General features: G+C 39.8%; 2 protein-coding genes across 3 annotated transcripts in view; one reads left to right on the forward strand and one right to left on the reverse strand.

The window, feature by feature from the left end:
• Positions 1 to 22615, reverse strand: part of LOC309708419 (zeta-sarcoglycan-like) — a 370409-nt gene that overhangs the window by 302228 nt on the left and 45566 nt on the right. The gene's annotated exons all lie outside the window — the stretch shown is intronic.
• LOC309708639 (uncharacterized protein) overlaps positions 1 to 22615 on the forward strand; it is a gene marked incomplete at its 3' end in the record, with an annotated part of 227642 nt that overhangs the window by 182248 nt on the left and 22779 nt on the right. Inside the window, exon 2 of the mRNA XM_082536867.1 lies at positions 773 to 1529. Coding sequence (XP_082392993.1) covers positions 824 to 1529 — 706 coding nt within the window. The 5' untranslated portion in view covers positions 773 to 823. The remainder of the gene's footprint in view (positions 1 to 772; positions 1530 to 22615) is intronic.

A 22615-nucleotide genomic window follows, 5' to 3' on the forward strand; every position in this document is an offset into this window, starting at 1 on the left:
ATTAGCAAATGTTACCCGCCATTCCTGCTGTTAAAGTCTTGCCCAAAGGCTTTGTTAAGTGAATGTCACCCACCTACTTTATTTGATGAGTGAATCACATCTAACCTGCCTGATTTGTTTGGTAAATGTCTGGGATCTAGAGATGCCTATCACCATGCAGCCCCAACTGTGTCACCACCAAATCACACACCGGAGACCATGATGAGACATTTGAGGCTCAATAATCTTCTGCACATCAGTATGTGGAAAAAGTCAACTATTATACTAACACAATGACACATCACTCAGCAGAATTCAGGCACTTTCTCCAGGTCCCGTGCACACAAAGTCTCAAACACACACTAACTGGTTAATATATCTTCTAGTCTCTGTGTGTGCCTATTGGGTTGTGTATGTGTACAAGCTGGTTTAGTCTGACAGGTTTCTATTTAAAGGGTCAAACAAACCCATTCAGCATATTCAATTTTCTTTCCCTGCTGAGGGCCGAGTGAGAAAGAGATGAAGAGAGACAGAGGGAAAGAGAGAGGGAGAGAGAGATGGCAAGCTAGTGTTTCAGACTTCTTTTACCTGAAAAGGATGTGATGTTATAGCAATTATCGATCAGTTCAGATATATTACACAACACCGGGACGCTGCGCTTATTGTGATGGGGGACTTTAATAGCGCCAACCTCAAACGCACAGCGCCGAACTTTTATCAACACATCACCTGCCCCACCAGAGGTGAAAGGACACTGGACCACTGCTACACTACAGTCAAGGACGGCTACAAGGCACAATCCCGCCCTCCGTTTGGCAAATCTGATCACGCCGCCATCTTCCTCATGCCAAAATACAAACAAAGGCTGAAACAGGAAGTTCCGGTTCAGAGGAAGGTCGCGCGCTGGACGGATCAATCGGTGGCCGCGTTACAGGACGCACTCGATGACGCAGACTGGGGCATGTTCAGAAATAGCTCGGATGATGATGTCAACGTGTTTGCGGAAGCGGTTGTGGGATTCATTGGGAAACTAGCGGATGATACAGTGGAGACAAAGACTATCACAACGTTTCCCAACCAGAAGCCGTGGGTGGATAAAACCATCCGCGACGCTCTGAGATCCCGCACCGCTGCCTACAACACGGGACTCACGACGGGGGACATGGACCCGTACAAAGCCGCGTCATATAACGTGCGGAGGGCGGTGAAAGAGGCGAAGCAGCGCTACGGGAGGAAACTAGAGTCACAACTCCAACAGAGTGACTCTAGGAGCCTGTGGCGGGGACTAAGGACAATAACGGACTATAAAGCACCAACAACCGGTATGACGAACGCGGCCGTGACTCTGGCAGACGAGCTGAACACTTTCTATGCTTGCTTCGAGGCTGCAGCTAAGGACTCCAACAATGCTAGTGCTAGCGGCGCTAACGGCTGCAGACAGGAAGATACTGCCAGCACCGGAAACGTGCTCGTCATCTCCGAGCATGAAGTAAGGAGAGCCTTCAAAAGAGTGAACACCAGGAAAGCAGCAGGACCAGACTGCATCCCAGGTCGTATCCTAAGAGACTGTGCATACCAGCTAGCTCCTGTGTTCACTAAGATATTCAACATCTCTTTATCTCAGTCGGTGATCCCCACATGCTTCAAAGAGTCCATCATTGTTCCTGTCTCGAAGAAATCCCACCCTGCTTCTCTCAATGACTATCGCCCTGTAGCCCTCACCTCAGTAGTGATGAAGTGCTTTGAACGCCTGGTCAGAGACTTCATCATTTCTTCACTACCAGACACACTGGACCCACTACAGTTCGCTTACCATCCAAATCGTTCCACAGACGATGCCATCTCTCATCTCCTCCACACATCACTCACTCACTTGGACACTAGAAGGGGAATTATGTTAAAATGCTTTTCATAGACTACAGCTCTGCATTTAATACCATTATTCCCTCCACACTCACCACCAAGCTGGAGCATCTGGGACTCAGCTCATCTATGTGTCTGTGGATCTCCAACTTCCTAACTGGCAGACCACAGCCAGTAAGGATGGGCGGACATGTCTCAGCCTCCACCACTCTCAGCACTGGAGCCCCCCAGGGGTGTGTTCTGAGCCCCCTGCTGTACTCTTTGTACACATATGACTGTGTGGCCACTACCTGCTCCACCACCATCATCAAGTTTGCTGACGACACCGTCGTGGTGGGCCTGATCTCTGATAACAACAAGACGGCCTACCTGAAGGAGATTAGGAATCTGGAGAACTGGTGCCAGAGGAACAACCTCCTTCTAAACGTCAGTAAGACAAAGGAGCTGATAGTGGACTTCAGCACTAAGCAGGAGAGGAACTACCAGACCCCTGTCATCAACGAGTGCCCAGTGGAGAGAGTGGACAGCTTCAAATACCTCGGAGTTCACATCACGCAGGACCTGTCATGGTCCTGTCACATCAACACCGTGGTGAAAAAGGCCCGTCAGCGTCTCTACCACCTCAGACGCTTGAGAGACTTCCAACTGCCCTCCAAGGTGCTCAGGAACTTTTACTCGTGCACCATAGAGAGCATTCTGACGGGAAACATCTTAACCTGGTTCGGGAACAGCACCATGCAGGACAGACGAGCTGTACAGAGGGTTGTGCGATCAGCTGAGCGCACCATCCGCTCCGAGCTCCCTGACCTGCACTCAATCTACAGCAGGCGGTGCTGGACCAAGGCCAGGAAGATCGTGAAGGACCTCAGCCATCCCAACAACAGACTGTTCTCTCTGTTGAGGTCAGGAAAGCGATTCCGCTCCCTGAAGACCAACACAGAGAGACTGAGGAGGAGCTTCTTCCCGCAGGTGATACGGTCTCTCAATCACACCACCACACAATACTGACCCACACACAGAATAGAATAGAATAGCCTTTATTGTCATTGTACAGAGTACAACGAAATTGGAGTGCCACTCCCTTGGTGCAAGTTTCAATAATAAATATAAATGTAAAATATAAAAAGTACAAAAAAACAATCATAAGTACTCAAACAATAGTATATACAATATATACAGGATAGCAGCATTAATATAATGACAGTATGAATAGCAGCATAATATAATGACAGTGACAGTATGGAATAGGTTCAATTGTTTTTGTGCTTATTTACTACGGTGATAGCTTTGGGAAAGAAGCTATCCCTGAATCTGTTTGTCCTGGTTTTATGTGACCTGTACCGTCGGCCTGACGGTAATAGTTCAAACAGTTGGTTGCTGGGGTGAGAGTGGTCCTTGATGATATTGCCAGCTCTGCTGAGGTACCGAGAGTTTGCAGTGACCTCCAGGCTGGGCAGAGAGCAGCCAGTGATCTTCTGGGCTGTGTTGATGACCCTCTGCAGTACTTTCCTGTCCGCAGCTGAGCACCCTGCATACCATGTTGTTATGCCGTACGTTAGGATGCTCTCTATGGTGGCTCTGTAAAATGTCACCAGCAGCCTCTCCTCCAGGTTGTTCCTCCTGAGCACTCTCAGAAAGTGGAGACGCTGCTGGGCCTTTTTAAACACCGCCGTAGTATTTGCAGTCCAGGAGAGGTCATCAGAGATCTGCACGCCCAGAAACCTCATGGAGTGTACCCTCTCCACACACATATAGTTCTTACACACACACTGGACATTCTGGACATTGTTTTCACTTCATCACTTAAATCACTTTAAGCATATTTGCACTGCACAAGACATAATGTGGATTGCACAACACTGGACGTTATATTCTTCATTTCCAGTTAATACTTGTACAGCTGCTGTTATTGTGTATATATTTATTTATATTTCTTCATACATTCTTATATAGTTCTATATTGTGTATTTTGTTGTACAGTTATTTCATTTTTAACCTCAATTTATATTTTATTCCTTCCTAGTTAAATTTACCCTTTTTAATTTTTAATATTTATTTCCTATCTTATTCATAGCCTTTTCCTTTTTTGTTTTCTTTAGGTCACGAGCAGTTGTCCAAGCATTTCACTACATATCGTACTATGTATGACTGTGTACGTGACAAATAAAATTTGAATTTGAATATTAAGAGAAATTACTTTTTTTGATTAAACTACCATGAGCTCTGTAGAACCGAGGGCCTCGATCCCAATATTGAACAAGGTGAATATAACTTTGCATGCCATTGTGCAAACAAAAAACAAAACAAAAAAACTACAAGCTTTTTCAAAGCTGTTTAGATTTTTTAGCTAAAAATAGACCCCGTTTCAGCCATGAAGAGCCATGTCACTATAATGGTACTGAGAACGACATATTGAGATACTCAAATAAAATTCCATTCAGCTCCACTGCATTGGATCAGAAGCAGGAAATTTAAGGGCATATGAAAACCTGAACAACTATAACCAAGTCTACCTACCATTAGAGTTACAGTAACCAGCTTGTAAGGAAGTAAAACATGGATGTAAATTGTCTGAAAGCACAAGAGTGAAACGTTACAAATGTGAAACTCGACCATACCCTTTCTGAGACTGATGCTGATCCGTGTCATTTGAAAGTAGAGTCAGCAAAGTATGACAAATGAGGGTACAATGGCAGTGGAAGAACTGTGGTTTGAAAAGGTCGCTCCATCTCCCCTACCTCAAGTACAGGACTCCTCTGTTCGTCTCCTGCTTGTGAATTCTTTATCATCTGTCTTTTGAATACCAAAGCTCATGATGTCTTCTGTAACTTCAACGCCCACGGCTTACTGTGTCACTCACTCTGAATTAACCTCGGGATCTTTATGCAAAACCATGCAAAAAAATTCAGATGAAGGCAGTTAACTCATTTGTTCAGATCGTGCCATGCTTGTGTTGACCTTTTATTCTTGGTCTGTGTTGCGTTACCTTGAGTGGAGCAAATAAAAAAATGGAATTAATCTAGTATCAGCAATGTACTTGCGTGCCATAGAGTTGCACAAGACCATTTTCCACAAGTAACATACAAATGGTTTGTAATGTCATTGTTTCACAACCTCTTTGTGTAGTTACAGTATATGTGGAGAGCTAAGAGATGCAGGTGTTTCTTAAATCTAATTACTTTATGCTCACCAGCACTGGAACATACTCGTACACACACACACACACACACACACACACACACACACACACACACACACACACACACACACACACACACACACACACGCACACAGACACACACAGAGCCCTATTCCCTTATTACAAGAGTATAAAGTGTCAACTGCTTCTGCTCTACATGACTAATGAGTTGAAGAGCTGAGCATAGTGTAGTTATTTTGTGTGTGTGTGTGTGTGTGTGTGTGTGTGTGTGTGTGTGTGTGTGTGTGTGTGTGTGTGTGTGTGTGTGTGTGTGTGTGTCCCACTGAGCTTAGCTGTAACCCATAAAGTGAATGTCAGATAGTGTAGTGTGTGGGCTTATCAGTTTTCCAGTTGCCTTGCAGAAAGTTTGTTAACACTGCTGAAGCATTAACAAAGCCGCTTAAAGGATTTGTAAAATCTTACACTATCCACAAAAGGTAAATATGAGACAGATGATTGATGGTGATAAAAAGGCAACTTGAATATTCCACATCTTAATTTACTGAGCTGAGAAAGGGGAATGTTGGTCACCTTTAATACTGCTTATCACGGCAGGAGAGGCATTAAACTTTGAACATTACTCAATTATATGTAGGCTAGATAAGCTAGTTTTAGAGTCTGGGTCACTGTCATGATTCACTCGGATACTTGAATTCTAAGAAATGCTCAGCAGTATATATTTGCCTTTTAATATCATCAGTTACATCTTTGCTTTCTCTGTTGAGACATGCTGAAAAGTCTACCGTGGAAAAATCTTGATCATTTTGGTGTACCTTAATAGTGGCTCCGTGGTTTACACATTCACCTAATAAGCAAGTGTCTTCTACTGGGACTGAATCAGGGGAAAATACAAGTTCCTAACTTTTTCTATAGCACTTTTTTAAATAGACTGTTCTTCACAGTTTCAATAAAATATATATTATGATATTACAATTGAGTGTACATAACCCAACATACAACATACAAACATGTGGCCAAGTATACATAAATACATTTAGGTCTGTAAATATTTAGACACTTTTTTTGTATTTTTGCCTGATAAAGATAAAAGATAAATCTAAGATGAGAGAAGCAAAAGAACACTTTGTGATCTGAAGCATACCATATCATCTGCAGTGGAGGAAACGTTATGGCAGGGGCATGTATGGCTGCCAGTGGAACCACATCACAAGTGTTTACCGATGATGCAACTGCTGATAAAAATAGCACTATTAATTCTGAAATGCTCAAATTCAGCCAAATGTTGAAAAACGGATCGAACAGTAGTTTACAGTGTAAATAAATAACGACCCAACGCATACTCCAAAATCAACCCAAGAGTTTCTCAGGGCAAAAAAATGGGATGTCCTTCAATACCCACGTCAGTCATCTGATCTCAATCAATAGCCTTTTCTTTTCAGTTATTAAATAATAAGCTGAATGCAGAAAGACTCACAAACTGGTGGCAGTTGAAGGCCTGGCAGAGCATCTCAAGGGAGGAAACACACTGCAATAAGAGTGTAGCCATCACTAGCATTTGGTGATGTCTATGGGTTGTAGACTTAAAAAAAAAAGTGATAATCTGATTTTTTTTTTAAATCTTTATATTTAAAATTGTGTTAATTTCTTTTTACATTTATTTTAGCTCGTGAAAAAAAGGGGTACTATGTACAACCACCCCAAATTAAAGCTGCAAGTCTGCACTTCAATCAAAACCACACTATTTGATTTAAAATTCACCATGTTGGCATACAGAGGCAAAATAATAAAATTTGTGTATTTGCACAAACACTTATGACCAAAAGCTTAAGGAAAAACTCACCTATAATTATTTTTTTTTTAGCAGATACTTAAGACAAGCCACTGATTCAGATGACCTGGGCTCTTGTTCAATCAAAGTTTTGGTGCTACGACCTCAAAACAGTGGTGACCTTTGGATTTAAAATAAGTGTGTAACAGTTAAAATCCTTGATTAGGTAATCAGAGAGGAACAAGGAAAGGAAGAGGGGAATAAGTCCTCAGCAGGTCTGCTACATACACAGGGTCCACATCTTTAAACACCCTGGTCATTGTGTCTGTGGCGCATTACAGAGATGCATTTGATTCTGTCTTGTATTTTAAATTAATTTTCATAATCTCTATACTATCTTTGTAGAAAATTCATATTTGTCCCCTTTATCTCTTTGGAAGAGCCCCATGTGATGGAGGCTAGATTTGAGAACAGAACTGTAGTACCATTACGTCAGAGCTGGCACCAACATTTACCATCATTTGACATTGAGAAAATAGCGAGGGGGAAAGAAGAGGTTGGAATAAAATGAAAGAGTTTATAGCTGAGTTTTATTAATTGTTGAGCCTGGTGCCTAAAAGGATTGCAGCGGTTGAAAAAAGGAGAGTAAAGTGATGGTGTGATGAGGTAGATTTATGCCAATGTAAACAGGCAGGCTTGGCCCAGTGGCAAGGACTTCTGGTAAGGATGAAGAAGCGGTGGGTGGGGATGGGGTGGGGGCAGGGAAAGGACAGAGCAAGAGGCAGAATAGAGTAAGAGCAGGGAATAAATGAAGGGAAGCTGTAGGGGGAAAAAGAGCATGTACAGAGATGTAAGGGTGACAAAGGAAGAGGAAAGGCTGACATTGAAAGGATGAAGAAATCAATGAAAGGAAACAAACAATAAGACAGTGAAAATAAGGGAGGATGACTGAGAGGACGTTGTTAAATAAGCACAGGGGAGGAGAAAGTAAAGGGATGAACAAGAGCAATGGAGGAATATGAGAAGTCAATGGAAGAGGAATAAAGGTCCCGACTCTTCTATATCTGCATGTTAGATAAAACTGTAATGGGAAGAGTGATAAAATAAGTCTATATGAAACGACAGGGGGGAGAGATTAAAGAAAGGAGTGGAAGAATAAGTAATAAAGTGTCGCCTGTCAAAGATAACGAGGAGTAAAATAAGGTTGCAGAAAGGAAGGAAAATGACAGGTGTTGTGGAATGAAGTGAAAGCACCCCTTGAAATGAAATGAGAAAGTATGAGAAGGAAGAAGTTACGGAAGAAGAAATAGTAGCGACAGAGGAAGAAGAATTAAAGCAGGAGGAGGTCTCATCAGTATCTAAAATAATGAATAAAACAAAGGGGATAAAGACAGGAGGCACTGAACACGGGACAACCACAAAATATAGGGGTTAACAGTAATCTACTGCTAACAGTACGAAAACGGGCATCATCTCCTCAGGTACTAAATCCCAGTCTAGTAGAAAAGGGGATTATCATGATCATCATTAATAAGCAAAATGCCAGCAACCCTAAGCCTTTCTCTATCTAATAAATCCTCCCTGATCCACAGAGGAGCATAATTAATACAGACAGCAGGGGGTAGGAGGTTAGCACCAACAGAGCACGAGTTAATAAGACGGTAGTGAAGGAGGTATCAAAACTTCCAAGTTTGGATACCTCCATTCTGGATGAGTAAAAGTTCATAAAGCACAGAGTAAAGAGTTTGCGCCAGTGGGAGATCATTATTATGCATACTGCTGCTTAGAAAAAAGTACACCTGGATCGACTGGAAAGTTGAAAATTCAATTTTTTTTAATTTTATGTATTCATTTATTTATTTATTTTTTAATTTTAGTTTTCTGTGGGAGAAGTGTCTCATTTGCTGTGAGGTCCACAGAAGCAGTGTCTTGTCTCCTGCACAGCTGACTGAGATGAGGCTGAGCATGGATAAGGGCCATCTCAAAATGTTAATTGCACAAAACCAGAGTAGTGAAAAATAATAGCACAGCTTGCAAATTATTCCTGTTGGCAACATCGAGGGAAGAGTAATTGTATTTTGTTTATGCATGTGCATATGTTCAAGTTCAACTTGTATATGCCCAAGTGCATAAGAAATTAAAAAAAAAAAAGCAGTAATTTGTGTTAACTGGCGTTTGAGCCCATTTTGGGTGGTTTTGCATCTTTTTCAGCCTTTTAATTACAACAAATGGAGGAAAATTGTCACCAATCAGTTATGAAGCATATTCAATATTTAAAAAAAAATACATTTCAAGAAAACTCTTATATTAGTATCTATTGGTTAAATCTGTGGTCCTATGGATGCACACCTGTAGTGAAAATTCTCAGAGTGCAATAAAGACTTGATGAGCACTACACATTAAGACTCAAAGTCCTTGTCAAAGCCCTTTACTCCATGCTCCCTAGAGAGAGATTAAAAAGGACTAAAATAAATCTGATAAAGAGGGAAAAAATGTTCCCAGCAGTGTAGACCTTGACATACTCTTTAATAACGATGGCTATGCTCTTTGACTGAAATCTTAACTCGAGTAAGTTGAGAGTAAGATAAAAATGCATCTCAGGGCAAGGGTCAAGGTGAACATCTTTATCGGAGCTCAATGGAAAGGAAGATGAAATACCTGAAGGTACTTTCTGCAGCTAATAGCTTGTGGTATTGTGGATCAGAGATGGGCAGTAACGCGTTACTGTAATCCAATTACTTTTTTCAAGTAACGAGTAAAGTAAGGGATTACTATTGCAAAAACGGTAATTAGATTACCGTTACTTTACCATAGGAACGCTGCGTCGCTGCGTTACTAAAACCGTGATTTTTTTGCGAGAATGTCTCATGACAGTGACGTAAGCAAGTGCGACGTTTGTGACAACAGCTGTGTGCAGATCAACAGTGGATCATATATCGAGTGTGGGAGAGAGTGTGAGTGTGCAGTGTTTAAAGCGTGGAAGTACTGGCCTTATTTTGAGTTTGATTCCATAAAAAGTGACAAAAACATTAGCGTCCGTTGTGCGTGGGAAGAAAACTTCTTTTTACAGCGAAAAAAACCCCTAAACTTCCAAGCAAGCACGAGTGCGCTACGACGTAATGGGAAACTCACAGAGAAACTCGCGGATTCTTCCACTGACCGCTGCGGCACACCTGCACTAGGGTAAACCTCTGCCTTCCGCAGTCCTGCTTTACAGGAGTAGGGTAGGCGGGTAGGGTAAATATTAAACAAATTTCTTCCAGTCAGAGAATGTTGCATATAATTAAATTTTTGCTTGATGCATAAAGTTAAAAGGTTAAAACTAATAAAACAAGTTTTAAAAAGGGACTTTTCCATTTGATTACATTTTGTATGATGGATTATGCAGAAAAAGTAGAATTGGGCTGAAAGATCTATCGCTTTATCACCTATTCAGGTTGTAAATCGTGTTTTTAAAACGTAACTAAGTAACTAAGTAATTAATTACGTTTGAAAATAAGTAATCAGTAAAGTAACGGGATTACTTTTGGGGGAAGTAATCAGTAATTAGTTACTGATTACTTTTTTCAAGTAACTTGACCAACACTGTTGTGGATGCATAATAAGGGTCACTTTTGCATTGATGTGTTTTTTTGCACACTTGCACATTTTTACATTCAAGGGTTTTACTGAACTCATTTAACAAAATGACTATCCTATACTTTTACAATTCATGTATTTCAGCAGGTGCATGACCCACATCACTCTGCACTCTGTCAGTAAATGACTAAGAATACCTAGCTTTAGCAATATAAACTCATCAGCCGTATGTTGTTTCTGGTGGTACAGATAATTATTTAAGTACGAACTGTTTGTTAGGATGGTGCTGAGTGTCTGTTTCTGGATTTGGCTCCAGCACGACTTCTTGTTTGTCCACACAAACAGTTTAAATGAAAAAGAAAAAAAGGCTAAAAAAGTTCTTCTCACTTTCAGTCAATCACACACATATTCAGAAATCCTTGTTGTGATATTTTAAAGCATTGAGTGCACATTTAGCATTAGGTTTGACATAGAGGGTCACCGGACTGTTGCCGGGAGTTTCTAAGACAGAAGGTTGTAAGAGAATGGCTACAGTCTAATGGTGTTTATTTCACATACTGAGAGACATCTGCTGAAAAATGTTTTTAAGTTAAGTTCTAAGGGTACCTAGCATTCAAATGCAAAGCTGAGAGTACTGCACAACAATTAGTATGTAATAAATCTGCATTTGATATTCAGATGTCTTTTCAAGGCTGAAGCTTTTACACTGCTGTGGTAGGCAATCAAATATTTATGTATGCTAAAATGGCTTTGAAAAAATAAAGAACACAACATCCAAAGTATAATAGAACACTAATGGAGAAATTATTTATTTCAAATAAACGTGGATAGGAGAACTTCAGGAATTAGTATTTCCAACAAACGTATGAATGTGGCACTGATTGTACCAACTCACAGGTAACAATTCACTCACTTTTAATTCTTATGATGGAATGCTGATTATAGATTTTTTTTTATTGCATATTTGTCACACTTACATGTTTCAGATCATTGAATACATTTTCATATTGGGCAAAGGGAACCCAAGTACATACAAAGTGATTTTTTTCTAAATGATAATTTCATTGATTAAGGTTTTTTAAAAAAAGTTATCCAAACATACGTGTCCCTGTGTGAAAAAGTAATTGCCCCCTCAGTTAAATCATGAATTAAAACATGAATAACTGTAATTAACCACAATTTTTGGAAAGCTGTGTTCATTTTCACCAGCCTCATCCAGGCCTGATTACTGTCACCTGTGTGGCAAAGTGAAGTGGGCTCAAATATCTCATGAAGCAACACATGATGAAACTGGTAAGGATGTTGTAAAAGTGGCCGTGAAACTTTGTGAGACTGCAGATTTAGAGGGATGCTGTCAGTAATGTAGTATGTTCTATAGAATGATCCCTAATCACAATCGGGAGAGGTTCTGTGCCACAGGCTGCCTGTTGGTGGTGACCATGTAAATGGTGCGTTTTGGCATGATGTGACATCACATTCAAAGCCTTGCTGGAGAGTGTTTATCTGTGAAAAGCAGTGTGTAAACTAAACGCCACTTTCAGAATTATATTGGAGCATAAATGTGCTACAACTATGCTATAAGAGCACCATTCTCACTGTAGGCAGTGACACATTTAAGTGATGGCACTGAAAGCAACTAACAGTAAGGAGTGTAAAGGCCAAACTCTCTCTAGTTTATCTTCAAGTGGGCCTGGAAACAGATTAAAGCTTCGACCTTTGTAGTTTATCTTCATGCATGTTTTCTTAAGTGCTGTTGCAGTTACTGCAGTTCCCCAAACTGACACTCCTACTAAAATACTGCTAAATGCATTTCTTTCTTTTTTTTTGTATGTGTGTCCTAATCCAAATCTGGCAAATGGCACAAGAAAAGCTGGTTCTAAACAACAATGTGGGAACAAAATGGGACGGTATGTCATGACAGCATTTTTGCCAAATTTATATCTTTTTTTCAGATAAAGGGAGAATTAAAACTGCACAAGGATTTTTTTTTTTTAAACTAAACCATATCACAAGGAAAAAGGAAGGTCAGTGGAAACTCGTGAGACTGAAAATTGGTTGTAGTTTAAACTGGTGGGCAAGATAGAGGTCCCCAAACATGCATATATCTTGTAACTATTTTAAACAGCCAGCCACAGTACTCTATTCTTTTTCTCCCAAGAAGCCACTCTTGGGTCACACAGGACTATTTGCTTCTTTATCACAGGCAGAAGTCTTAATGTTTCATCACAATACCCCAGACGCTATTTCAAATATACCTGTGCCCACTTACGCACATGCACACACACACATTCACCTCTGCTAGCCCACAAGGCTCACTGAGAGCCTTGATTAAAATTTCCCCAATGTTCTGCTTCAGATGGTGGCATGCTGAATGATGTGTGTCCCCACACAGATGGAGCTCCCTCCATCCATGCATCCACACAAACACACACACACACACAAACACACACACACACACACACACACACACCTAACATCTTGTAGTGTCTCAAATTCTTCATCTGCATGTGAAAATGGGAAAACACCTTTAATAAAAATGCCTTCCCACTTGCCCAGTCAACTGTAGAGAGCCTATGGAAATCACCTTTTTTACTTCACAAGCCAGCTGAACAGATGAAAGAAAGGTGACTTTTGTCTTCTGTGTGTATGGATGAGTTCAGGGAAGCATTAAGGTAGGCTAGAAAGGTATGGCCATGAAGAATGTTCCTTCTGACATAAATACTTGAAATAAAACTGTCAACAGAATGCACGTTAAAAAAAACTGCTTTACATGAATGCAGTGGAAACATATGACTGCGACATATCTTAACATTCCAGAGTCAAACCTCACTATGTATGGGATAAAGTAAACATCAGTGGGTGCCCCACATAGTTGACCTTATGACTTACATACACTGCAGATAATAAACCATGTCCTTTGATATTCAGATCCTAATTCAACATTTATTCCATTGTAGATTAATTAAATTAAAATTTCACATTAACCTTACTCAGACATACAAAAGAGGCTGTGTATATCAACACGAAGAGGGAAAATGTGCATTGGAGTTATATATTTATACTTATTAAACACTAAATATATAGTCTAAGGAGCTTGGAAAGATAAATATAAATATATAGATATTTTTTTTGTCTGGTAAAGTGAATATATAGATAAGTGATCAATTTAATGAAACCCTCAGCTCTGTTATGCTACATGTTGCATTTTACAGTCATGATTTGGGTCAGGTTTGCCCCTTAGAGGGAAGGGTCACTGCCAACCCATACAAAGTAGCTCTGAGTGATCACTTTTGTTCAATGATGAAACACTTCTACACCCATCTATAGGGCACTAGGGGTCACTGAATGGTTTGATGAGTCTGTAAATTATGTGAACAATGCTTCGCCTTCACAGTCACCACATCTCCACCCATCTGAACACCTATGGAGACTTTGGTCCATTGTGTTTGACAGAACACTTCAACACCATCATCAAAACACAAAATAAGGCAATATTATTTGAAAGACTTTTCATTCCTCCGTTAAAGTTCAAGAGTATCACAAGATATGAAACACAAATAAACTAGAGTGAGTCAGGCTGATCGAGATAACAGATGAAATCAAAAAGCTCTCAATATGCGCTGTAATGGTAAAAAGAAATTACAAACTGTGTGAAAGTCTAAAGATTTAAGTACCAGAGCAAAAAGAATATAATAAAATATTTAATAAAGCATAAAACCACTCCTCAGGAGGTCTTAAAATTGGGTAGAAAAGCAATCATCAGCAATGATTTTAAAGAAGCAATTGCTACCGCGGACCAGTTTGGGAAGGTTTATAAGAACATTTCCAAACAATTTGAAGTCTATCATACCTATCATGCTACAGTGAGAAACAGGAAAACATTCAAGAAAGTTGCCGGTCGTCCCAAGAGGGATAACCCAGCAGATTCACTCCATGATCAGAGAAGTCTGGCCATATTGCACAGCCACACTTTTGGCAAAAAGCAAAAACAGCATATCAGCACAAACACCACATACTAGCTATCATGCATGGTGATACAGAGGTGAAGATTTAAACTTGTTTTGCAACTAGTAGCTCAAAACCGTGCAGTAAATGAGTTAACTATAAACCCCTCTGTATACCAAATTATTCTAGAGTCGGATGTGAGGCCAAAGCGTCCAAGCACACAAGCAAATCTGTAACAGACTGGCTGAAAAAGAAAATAATTAAGGGTTAGAGTGAGAGACCAATAAAGTTATACAGAAACATGTTACTTCAAGATATTGCTGCTAGAAGTGGTTAGAAAAAAGCTACTGAATCATGGAGTATACTTAGTTTTTCCAGACACTGCTTCTGTATTTTGGATTATTTTTTAAGTAAATAATGACATGGTGCAATAGGTCATGTGTTGTTTCACAGAAAATACAAAACATCTTTTAAGATTGTAAGATCTAAGAGCTCGGATGCAGGATTAATTTAAAAGAATTGCCTTGCTTGTGTTGAGATCTCTGCAGTTGTAATCATTTGAGGCCTTTGTGGTTAGATTTTTTTGGCATTTCATTGTCAAGACAAGAGACAGTCCAAATTGGGCAGACATTCAACATGCCTTTTTGATCTCCCTAATTCACTGGTGTCATATTTTATGCTACAAGCTCAGACTGCAAGATTTCCGATTGTTCTGTTTCCGACTAACATTTGAGATCTGACAAAAAAAAAGAGACAAATCTCTGCTTGTGATTCTTTAAACTTAAACACGTGTCTTCTCCAAGAGTGTGGCTTTCAGGTGTCTGGGGAAAAAATACACTTAGGCAATTGGTGAGCTTTATTTGCATTTGTATTATTGGGCACTGTAAAACGACATCAGAAAACCATACAGTGAATGATAGATTGCTGCTAACTTGGTTTAAGTGTTCATATATTTCACTTCAGCTCATTTCAGAGGAAGCACCCTGGTGTCACTCATGTAATATTAAACAGTTTTTGTCATGACACATCACAACACACGGTGCATATGATTTTCTCCTCCTACTCATTTGAACTTACATGTAGCTATTTAAGAGAAAGCAGTCCCACTTTTGAAAATGAAAAGTGCATCTCCATAAGTGGAATCAGAAGATAAATCCCAGAGCTATAGATCTGAAAAGGTTATAGACATAAATAGAAAAAACAAAAACAGAGAATCATCGGTTGAGTGATTACAGATGAGCTGCTGTTTCTTTTACAATCTCAGTATACCTTCCCTTAAGGAATGGTTCAGTTCATCATGTAGAGTTTCTGTTGTGCTACATTAGACAGAACTAATTCATTCTACAAATGTCTACATTCTAGGCTCACTTCAGTCCAGGTAGCAAATATAAGTCCAGACAAAAGTAGGAAAGAAAATCAAGGAAATGCTGTTACAGTATGTGGTACAGTATGATTACCAACACTAGAAGTGCAGTTACAGACATCATATTAACTGCAGTTTCCATAATTAATCATCATGGGGCCAAGCAACTCATAATATCCAGAAACAGAAACTGCAGTCATTAGATAACATTGGTAATGGATTTCTGCTACTCTTCCTTCTCTTTTTCTGCTTGTAACTAAGGGAAAAAGTCAAACTACGCTCATCCCTCTGCCCCTTCACACTGCTTTTTGTCTCTTGGAATATTACTATTCAAGTCACACCCAGTAGCTTCTGCATGCCTCTGATCTTTCTGCAGCATTTTTTTTCTTCTTCTTTTTTTTGTTGTTGCGTGTATTGCTTTCTCTCTCCTTTTGCTCTTCCAAATCACCATTTCAGCACAACCACCTACCCTCTATTGATATCTAACCCGTTCTTTGATCGACATTCCCATGGTAAAATGTTGTCTTTTAATAAAGATTTTTTTTGAAAAGCATAAAATTCTAAATAATCTAAAAGTAAGAGAAAACAAAAGTTTGAATAAAACAGAGAAGAAGAGTGTTACAAGTTTTACAATTCATTTCTGCTTTCAGCTTATATAAAGTAAACATCAAGGCTCACAAGGCTGATTAATGGTTATTAATAATATAATTTTATGAAATTAATCATTTAAAAAAATGGATTGTTACACATTATTATGTATTAATTTACATTATTTTTTAGCATTTCTTTAAGTACATGTGTTGACACGATTCAGCAGCATCCACATTGAATTATAGCACTGAACTGAAGCACAGCACTGGGTTTTTTATGCACAAGTAAAACAAAATATGCATGAAAAAATCAATACCCATAAGTAAGGAACCACAAGCTTGAAAGATATCCTTTTCAAATTCTCAACAGAGACAGAAACAGAACTCACTCCTCCCAAAAAACTGTGTGGGTGCCCTTGAGCAGGACACTTAACCCCTCAACTATTTAAGGTGCCAAGAAGACTGCTGTTGTTCAGAGCTGCCTTGGGGTTATTTAATGTTTGGCAGTATGAATATGCAGAAGCGCTGTTTTAAAAGGAAGGCTTACTTAGTTGGACGAACAGAAACATACAGCTATAAAGAAAAGTGTTTCCATCATCACTCTGTTGTTTGTGTTTACTTTATTTATCTGAAATACTCATAGCAATAATTCCTGGTTCACCTTTACAACAAAGGATGTTTAAGGAAATTGATGCTCTATAAACAGATGGCATTTCTAAAAATAAGTATTTCTAATCTTTTCATTGTTTTGTTTTTTTTTCATTGCCCTGTCCTTTATTGTCTTTGAATAAGTATTGAAGTACAAGCATACTCTGAGATCATGTTTTGATATCGGTTTACCTTAACAGAAGCTGTCATTTGTTTACCTCATGAAACGCGCACACACAGACACACACACACAGTGTGATTCACGGATTACAGCCTTACTGAGGCGTATAAGAACACATCTCTATCCTCCCACCCAGCTAGCTGGCATACTGTTTCACATCACAAGAGCCCATGTCAAAACCACAGAAAGGCCTCGAGCTGCCTTATAGCATGGAAATCTGTGTGTGTGTTTGGTGCTTGCTGATGCTTTAACTATATAACTGCTGATATAACAGCTGTAAGTGTGCAGCCTGTGCTATTTGTATGAAAGACAGTCACTGCACTTAAGCTGAATGCTGGCTTTGGACCTCCCGTCAGGGGTTGCTGCCCTCCCACACCCATTCCTGCCCTCCCACACCCTGGACGCTGATACTGAAAAAGACTTCAGTGAGAGTTATAGTAACTGTGTGTGGACTTACATTTTTTATGCTCTGTGGACTTACAGAAAATCTTTTTGTATGAGGGGAATGGCTTATCATTTCAGGAAAAAAAATGAGGGCCACTAAATCTTACCACAAAGGCATGGCTTGGGTGAAGGTGGGTTACTGGTTAAGGCTGGTAAACGTTAAATGAGTAGTAATAGAGGTTAGGATTGGAGTTTCAGTATAATTCCATGTGAAAGATGGAATTACATTTCTCGCTCTCTCCCGTGTGTGTTTGTGTGTTTATGTGTGCATGCATTATACAAGTTCAAGAGGATTCAAATTCAAGCTTGTGTTTTGGCAAGCATTCACTTTGATAAATTGTCCTTGAGCAAAACACTAGAGCAGTTCCAGCTGCTGGGCACTGCTCTGCAGCAAATATTGTCTTTTAACCTTCTTTATAAGAAGTGCAATAGAAAACATAATTTGCTTAGTAATTTTGCTGTGAGATTTAATGAAGAAATACATTAATCACTTTGAAAGGTATCTGTGTAGTGTTAACCCATAGCAAAAGAGGAAAATGTTGGTATTCCCTGTTTATAAAACACACCAAATAACACAGAAAACAGCTCCAGCTCAGTCAGATTAGATGGACAGTGTTTGTGAACAGCAGTTTTCAGATCTTGCCACAGATTCTCGATTGGATTTAGATCTGGACTTTGACTGGGCCATTCTAACACATGGATATGTTTTGTTTTAAACCTTTCCATTGTTGCCCTGGCTTTATGTTTAGGGTCGTTGTCCTGCTGGAAGGTGAACCTCCGCCCCAGTCTCAAGTCTTTTGCAGACTCCAAGAGGTTTTCTTCCAAGATTGCCCTGTATTTGGCTCCATCCATCTTCCCATCAACTCTGACCAGCTTCCCTGTCCCTGCTGAAGAGAAGCACCCCCAGAGCGTGATGCTGCCACCACCATATTTGATAGTGGGGATGGTGTGTTCAGAGTGATGCGCAGTGTTAGTTTTCCACCACACGTAGCCTTTTGCATTTTGCCCAAAAAGTTCCATTTTGGTCTCATCTGATCAGAGCACCTTCTTCCACATGTTTGCTGTGTCCCCCACATGGCTTGTGGCAAACTGCAAACGGGACTTATGGTTTTCTGTTAACAATGGCTTTCTTCTCGCCACTCTTCCATAAAGGCCAACATTGTGCAGTGCACGACTAATAGTTGTCCTATGGACAGATTCCCCCACCTGAGCTGTAGATCTCTGCAGCTCGTCCAGAGTCACCATGGGCCTCTTGGCTGCATTTCTGATCAGCGCTCTCCTTGTTCGGCCTGTGAGTTTAGGTGGACGGCCTTGTCTTGGTAGGTTTACAGTTGTGTCATACTCCTTCCATTTCTGAATGATCGCTTGAACATGGGATGTTCAAGGCTTGGGAAATATTTTTGTAGCCTAAGCCTGCTTTAAATTTCTCAACAACTTTATCCCTGACCTGTCTGGTGTGTTCTTTGGACTTCATGGTGTTGTTGCTCCCAATATTCTCTTAGACAACCTCTGAGGCCGTCACAGAGCAGCTGTATTTGTACTGATATTAGATTACACACAGGTGCACTCTATTTAGTCATTAGCACTCATCAGGCAATGTCTATGGGCAACTGACTGCACTCAGACCAAAGGAGGCTGAATAATTACGCACACCCCACTTTGCAGTTATTTATTTGTAAAAAATGTTTGGAATCATGTATGATTTTCGTTCCACTTCTCACGTGTACACCACTTTGTATTGGTCTTTCACCTGGAATTCCAATAAAATTAATTCATGTTTGTGGCTGTAATGTGACAAAATGTGGAAAGGTTCAAGGGGGCCGAATACTTTTGCAAGCCACTGTATAACACAACTGCAGAATTAATCTCAACTTTAAGTTGACATAAGGAAGAAAAAAGGGTGACATTTCAGATTTTTTGACAATGGAAGGCTGCAAGCCCAATTATGCAGTATTTCAAAATGTTGCTAAACAGAGATCTTTTTGAACACGATCATTCAAAAAGCTTCATAGAGTGTCTGTGAAGTGGCTGAAAATCTAATAAAGGAATGTCCATTACCAAAGCTCCTCCTGAGCTGAAAGCTTTGAAAAATGTCACTAAGCTCAACATATTTCTGACTCTATTTGTGATAGTATAATGAATCCAGACAGAGCTCACTTAAAAGGGTCTCTTTTTTCATTATCATTGTTCAAATATCACAGTACTAGTACATTCAAAGCACATTCAGTGTATCCCTTCAAGTGTTCGGTTCAATATGTTTCTAATCCTCACAGAATCAAAATCAGTGTTACTTTTCATTTGGGACAATATGATAATCAATGGATTTCCATTCTGCCTGGCCTGAATGTTCCACTTTACACCAGTCCCTTTGGAATAAAAACAGATTTGGCAACAGAAAAAGTAAAATTGATTACAACCTGGGTGATACAGCCTGTTCTAACTAGCAAACTGAATCTACAGATAAACCCTAATACTTCATAACACTTTCTGCTCACCCTGCTGACAGTCCATCTACCCCACAGCTTCTGTGCTATCAGTGATTAGTGCAGGGTAGGTTTGTTGCCAGCTAGGATGGCGTGTTACTATGGAGTCCTGCAGAGAGAGACATCTGGAGCTGGGTCGCCAGGGCAACATGGCAGTACAGGTCAGGACTGCTGTAGCAATGGTCCTGATCACAGATCTCAGAAGTGCATGTCTGGGCAGTGCCAAAGTGTTTTGGGGAAGTGTTACCACCAATGCCCACCTGCAGATACTGAGTACCAGAACATAAGGTTAATCCTGAAGGCCAGCAAGTGAAAATATTGTGGTTGGTACACACATCTTTTAAAATGGTAATGTCCCTCAGGTTTGTATGAGCAGAAAGCAGACACATTGAAAGAGATAGAGAACAATAATGAAAAAGTCTGCTGCAGTCGTGAACTATACATTGGCTGCCCACAAATGGCCCATCCACTTTTTACAACCGCACAAACTTCAGGCGCCACATTAAGACATCTGAATATGACTCTAGGAAGCTATATCTCAAGTTCTCTTCCAGGAAGCCTTGATGCATTGATTTTCACTTTCAGCTTAAGAAACCAATATGTACATTTTCTGCGAGACAAACCTGGAGGATATTCAGAGCAACACCCTCAAATTCCACCATGGCCAGTGAGGAAATGTTCATTGTGAAATCCTTTAAGTCTGATCCTCTGCCCGGTGCACTGTCGACTGGAAGCTTCCAAACTCAAATGATGCCAGGCTTAAATTCCCAAAGGTTGACACAGATGCTCTTCCTCATGTAGTGCATTTAATTAGTGTTAAATGAGAAAGTGTTAGAGAACACAACCGTCAGCAAAACACTAAACTGCTCTCCTATAGTGTTCTTCTTTTTTTTCCCTGAAAACACTGTTTGGATGACGTCTCTATCTTTAGATACAGAAGCATTTCAAAAGCGGCTCAAATAACAAATACAAACACCCAAAACATGACTTTTAAAAAAGCCACTAATATATCCATCAGTAGTTTTGGGGTTTTTTTGGTAAATTGTGCTAACAGACAAAAACATGAAAGTAGTTGTGTTAAAATTGATCCATAGTCTTGTATAAACAATATTTATCAGAGAATGTTTTAATGTAAAAATTTGTATCCTTATGCCTTTTTGCTGAAACATACATAACATATAACACATACAGCATATACAAGAGTCAAATTTCCCACTAATGCAAATATGGTGATACTGAGGGTAGGGCTGCTCAATTAATCGAATTTTAATCTCGATTACGATCTGGGCTTTCAACGATCATTAAAAATGACTGAGCCGATTATTAGCCCCTCCCTCGTGCTTTACTCTCGCGCTGCTCCGTGTGGCAAATCGAGCGCACCTCTCCGCATTTCGAACACGTGTCACAACAATTAAGAGGACCCGAGGGAAGCTCGGAAAGCTAAGCAGAAGTTATTTGGAGAGGAGAGTGACTGCCGTTGGTTGAAAAGAGGTAAAAAAAACTTCAGTGGTGTGGAAACATTATGGGTTTGCGGAGTCAGACGTGGATCAAGTAGACATAGTGTGTAAACTTTGGTACAGTGTCGTAGCTGCACCACAGAGCAACACTGCAAAGTTCACTAAACATAGATGTTTACATTTTTCATTTATTTTTTATATTGCAAACATTTGCACTGTTATCAGTATTTGCACACTATTTTATATTATTTTTTGACAAGCTTTAAAGTCATTATTCAACACATTGTTATTGTTAAATAAATATCGTCAAATAATCGAGATCTCAATTTCAGTGAAAATAATCGTGATTATCATTTTTGCCATAATCGAGCAGCCCTAACTGAGGCTTAACTTAGAACTTAGCATAAGACTTCTTAAGACTTATTAAACAGATAAGTCATTGCCCATTTCTGTATAGCAATAAATCATTATGTTGACTATAACTAAAATCTGGGGAACCTCAAATCAGTTAGAGGCTGCATGAAAGCAAGTAAATCTTGTCAGGTCTTGTTTTTTCAGCATATTTATTTAAACGTGTTATTTTATCTACCTATTACAAGGATGTAAACACTCTTGACCTAATGTGTTCTTTTTATCTTATCTCCTGCTGTTGCTGCAGTAACAGTTTTCCCACAGGAATCATTTAAAGTATCATCAGATAACTGTCAGACATATTAGAGACACTCGGTGTCTAAAGAGGCCCTCGTGGAATGATGAACTAAAGGGCTGCTATTTTCTTAAAAGTGGCCTTTAATGGAAGGCTTTGCTCTTTGTCCTGGGAACATCTATGGTAGGTCTTGATAAATGAGCCACTTGTAATGTATTCGAATGTTTTAATCCAGGCACAAAAGAGGCCTCTGAAGAAGAACATACCTCTATCAACAAAGGATGAAGACGTTTCTGGCACTTTACATTGGACATATAAGTCAAACAAGGCGAAGGACAAAAGGAGTGAGAGGCAGGACCAAGATGGGAGGCATGAGAGGAGAAAAAGAGATGAGTGTGAGGATAGCAGATTAGACAGCTTAAGGTTTTAAGACAGGAGTCTGAGGAGGTGGGGAAAGAAGAAAAAGGAGAGCGAGAGTAAGGGCAGAGAGGAGTGTGAACGGGAATCCA

This window comes from Aulonocara stuartgranti (genome assembly GCF_965226115.1).
Source record: "Aulonocara stuartgranti genome assembly, chromosome: 6".
In the NCBI taxonomy this organism is placed as follows: domain Eukaryota; kingdom Metazoa; phylum Chordata; class Actinopteri; order Cichliformes; family Cichlidae; genus Aulonocara; species Aulonocara stuartgranti.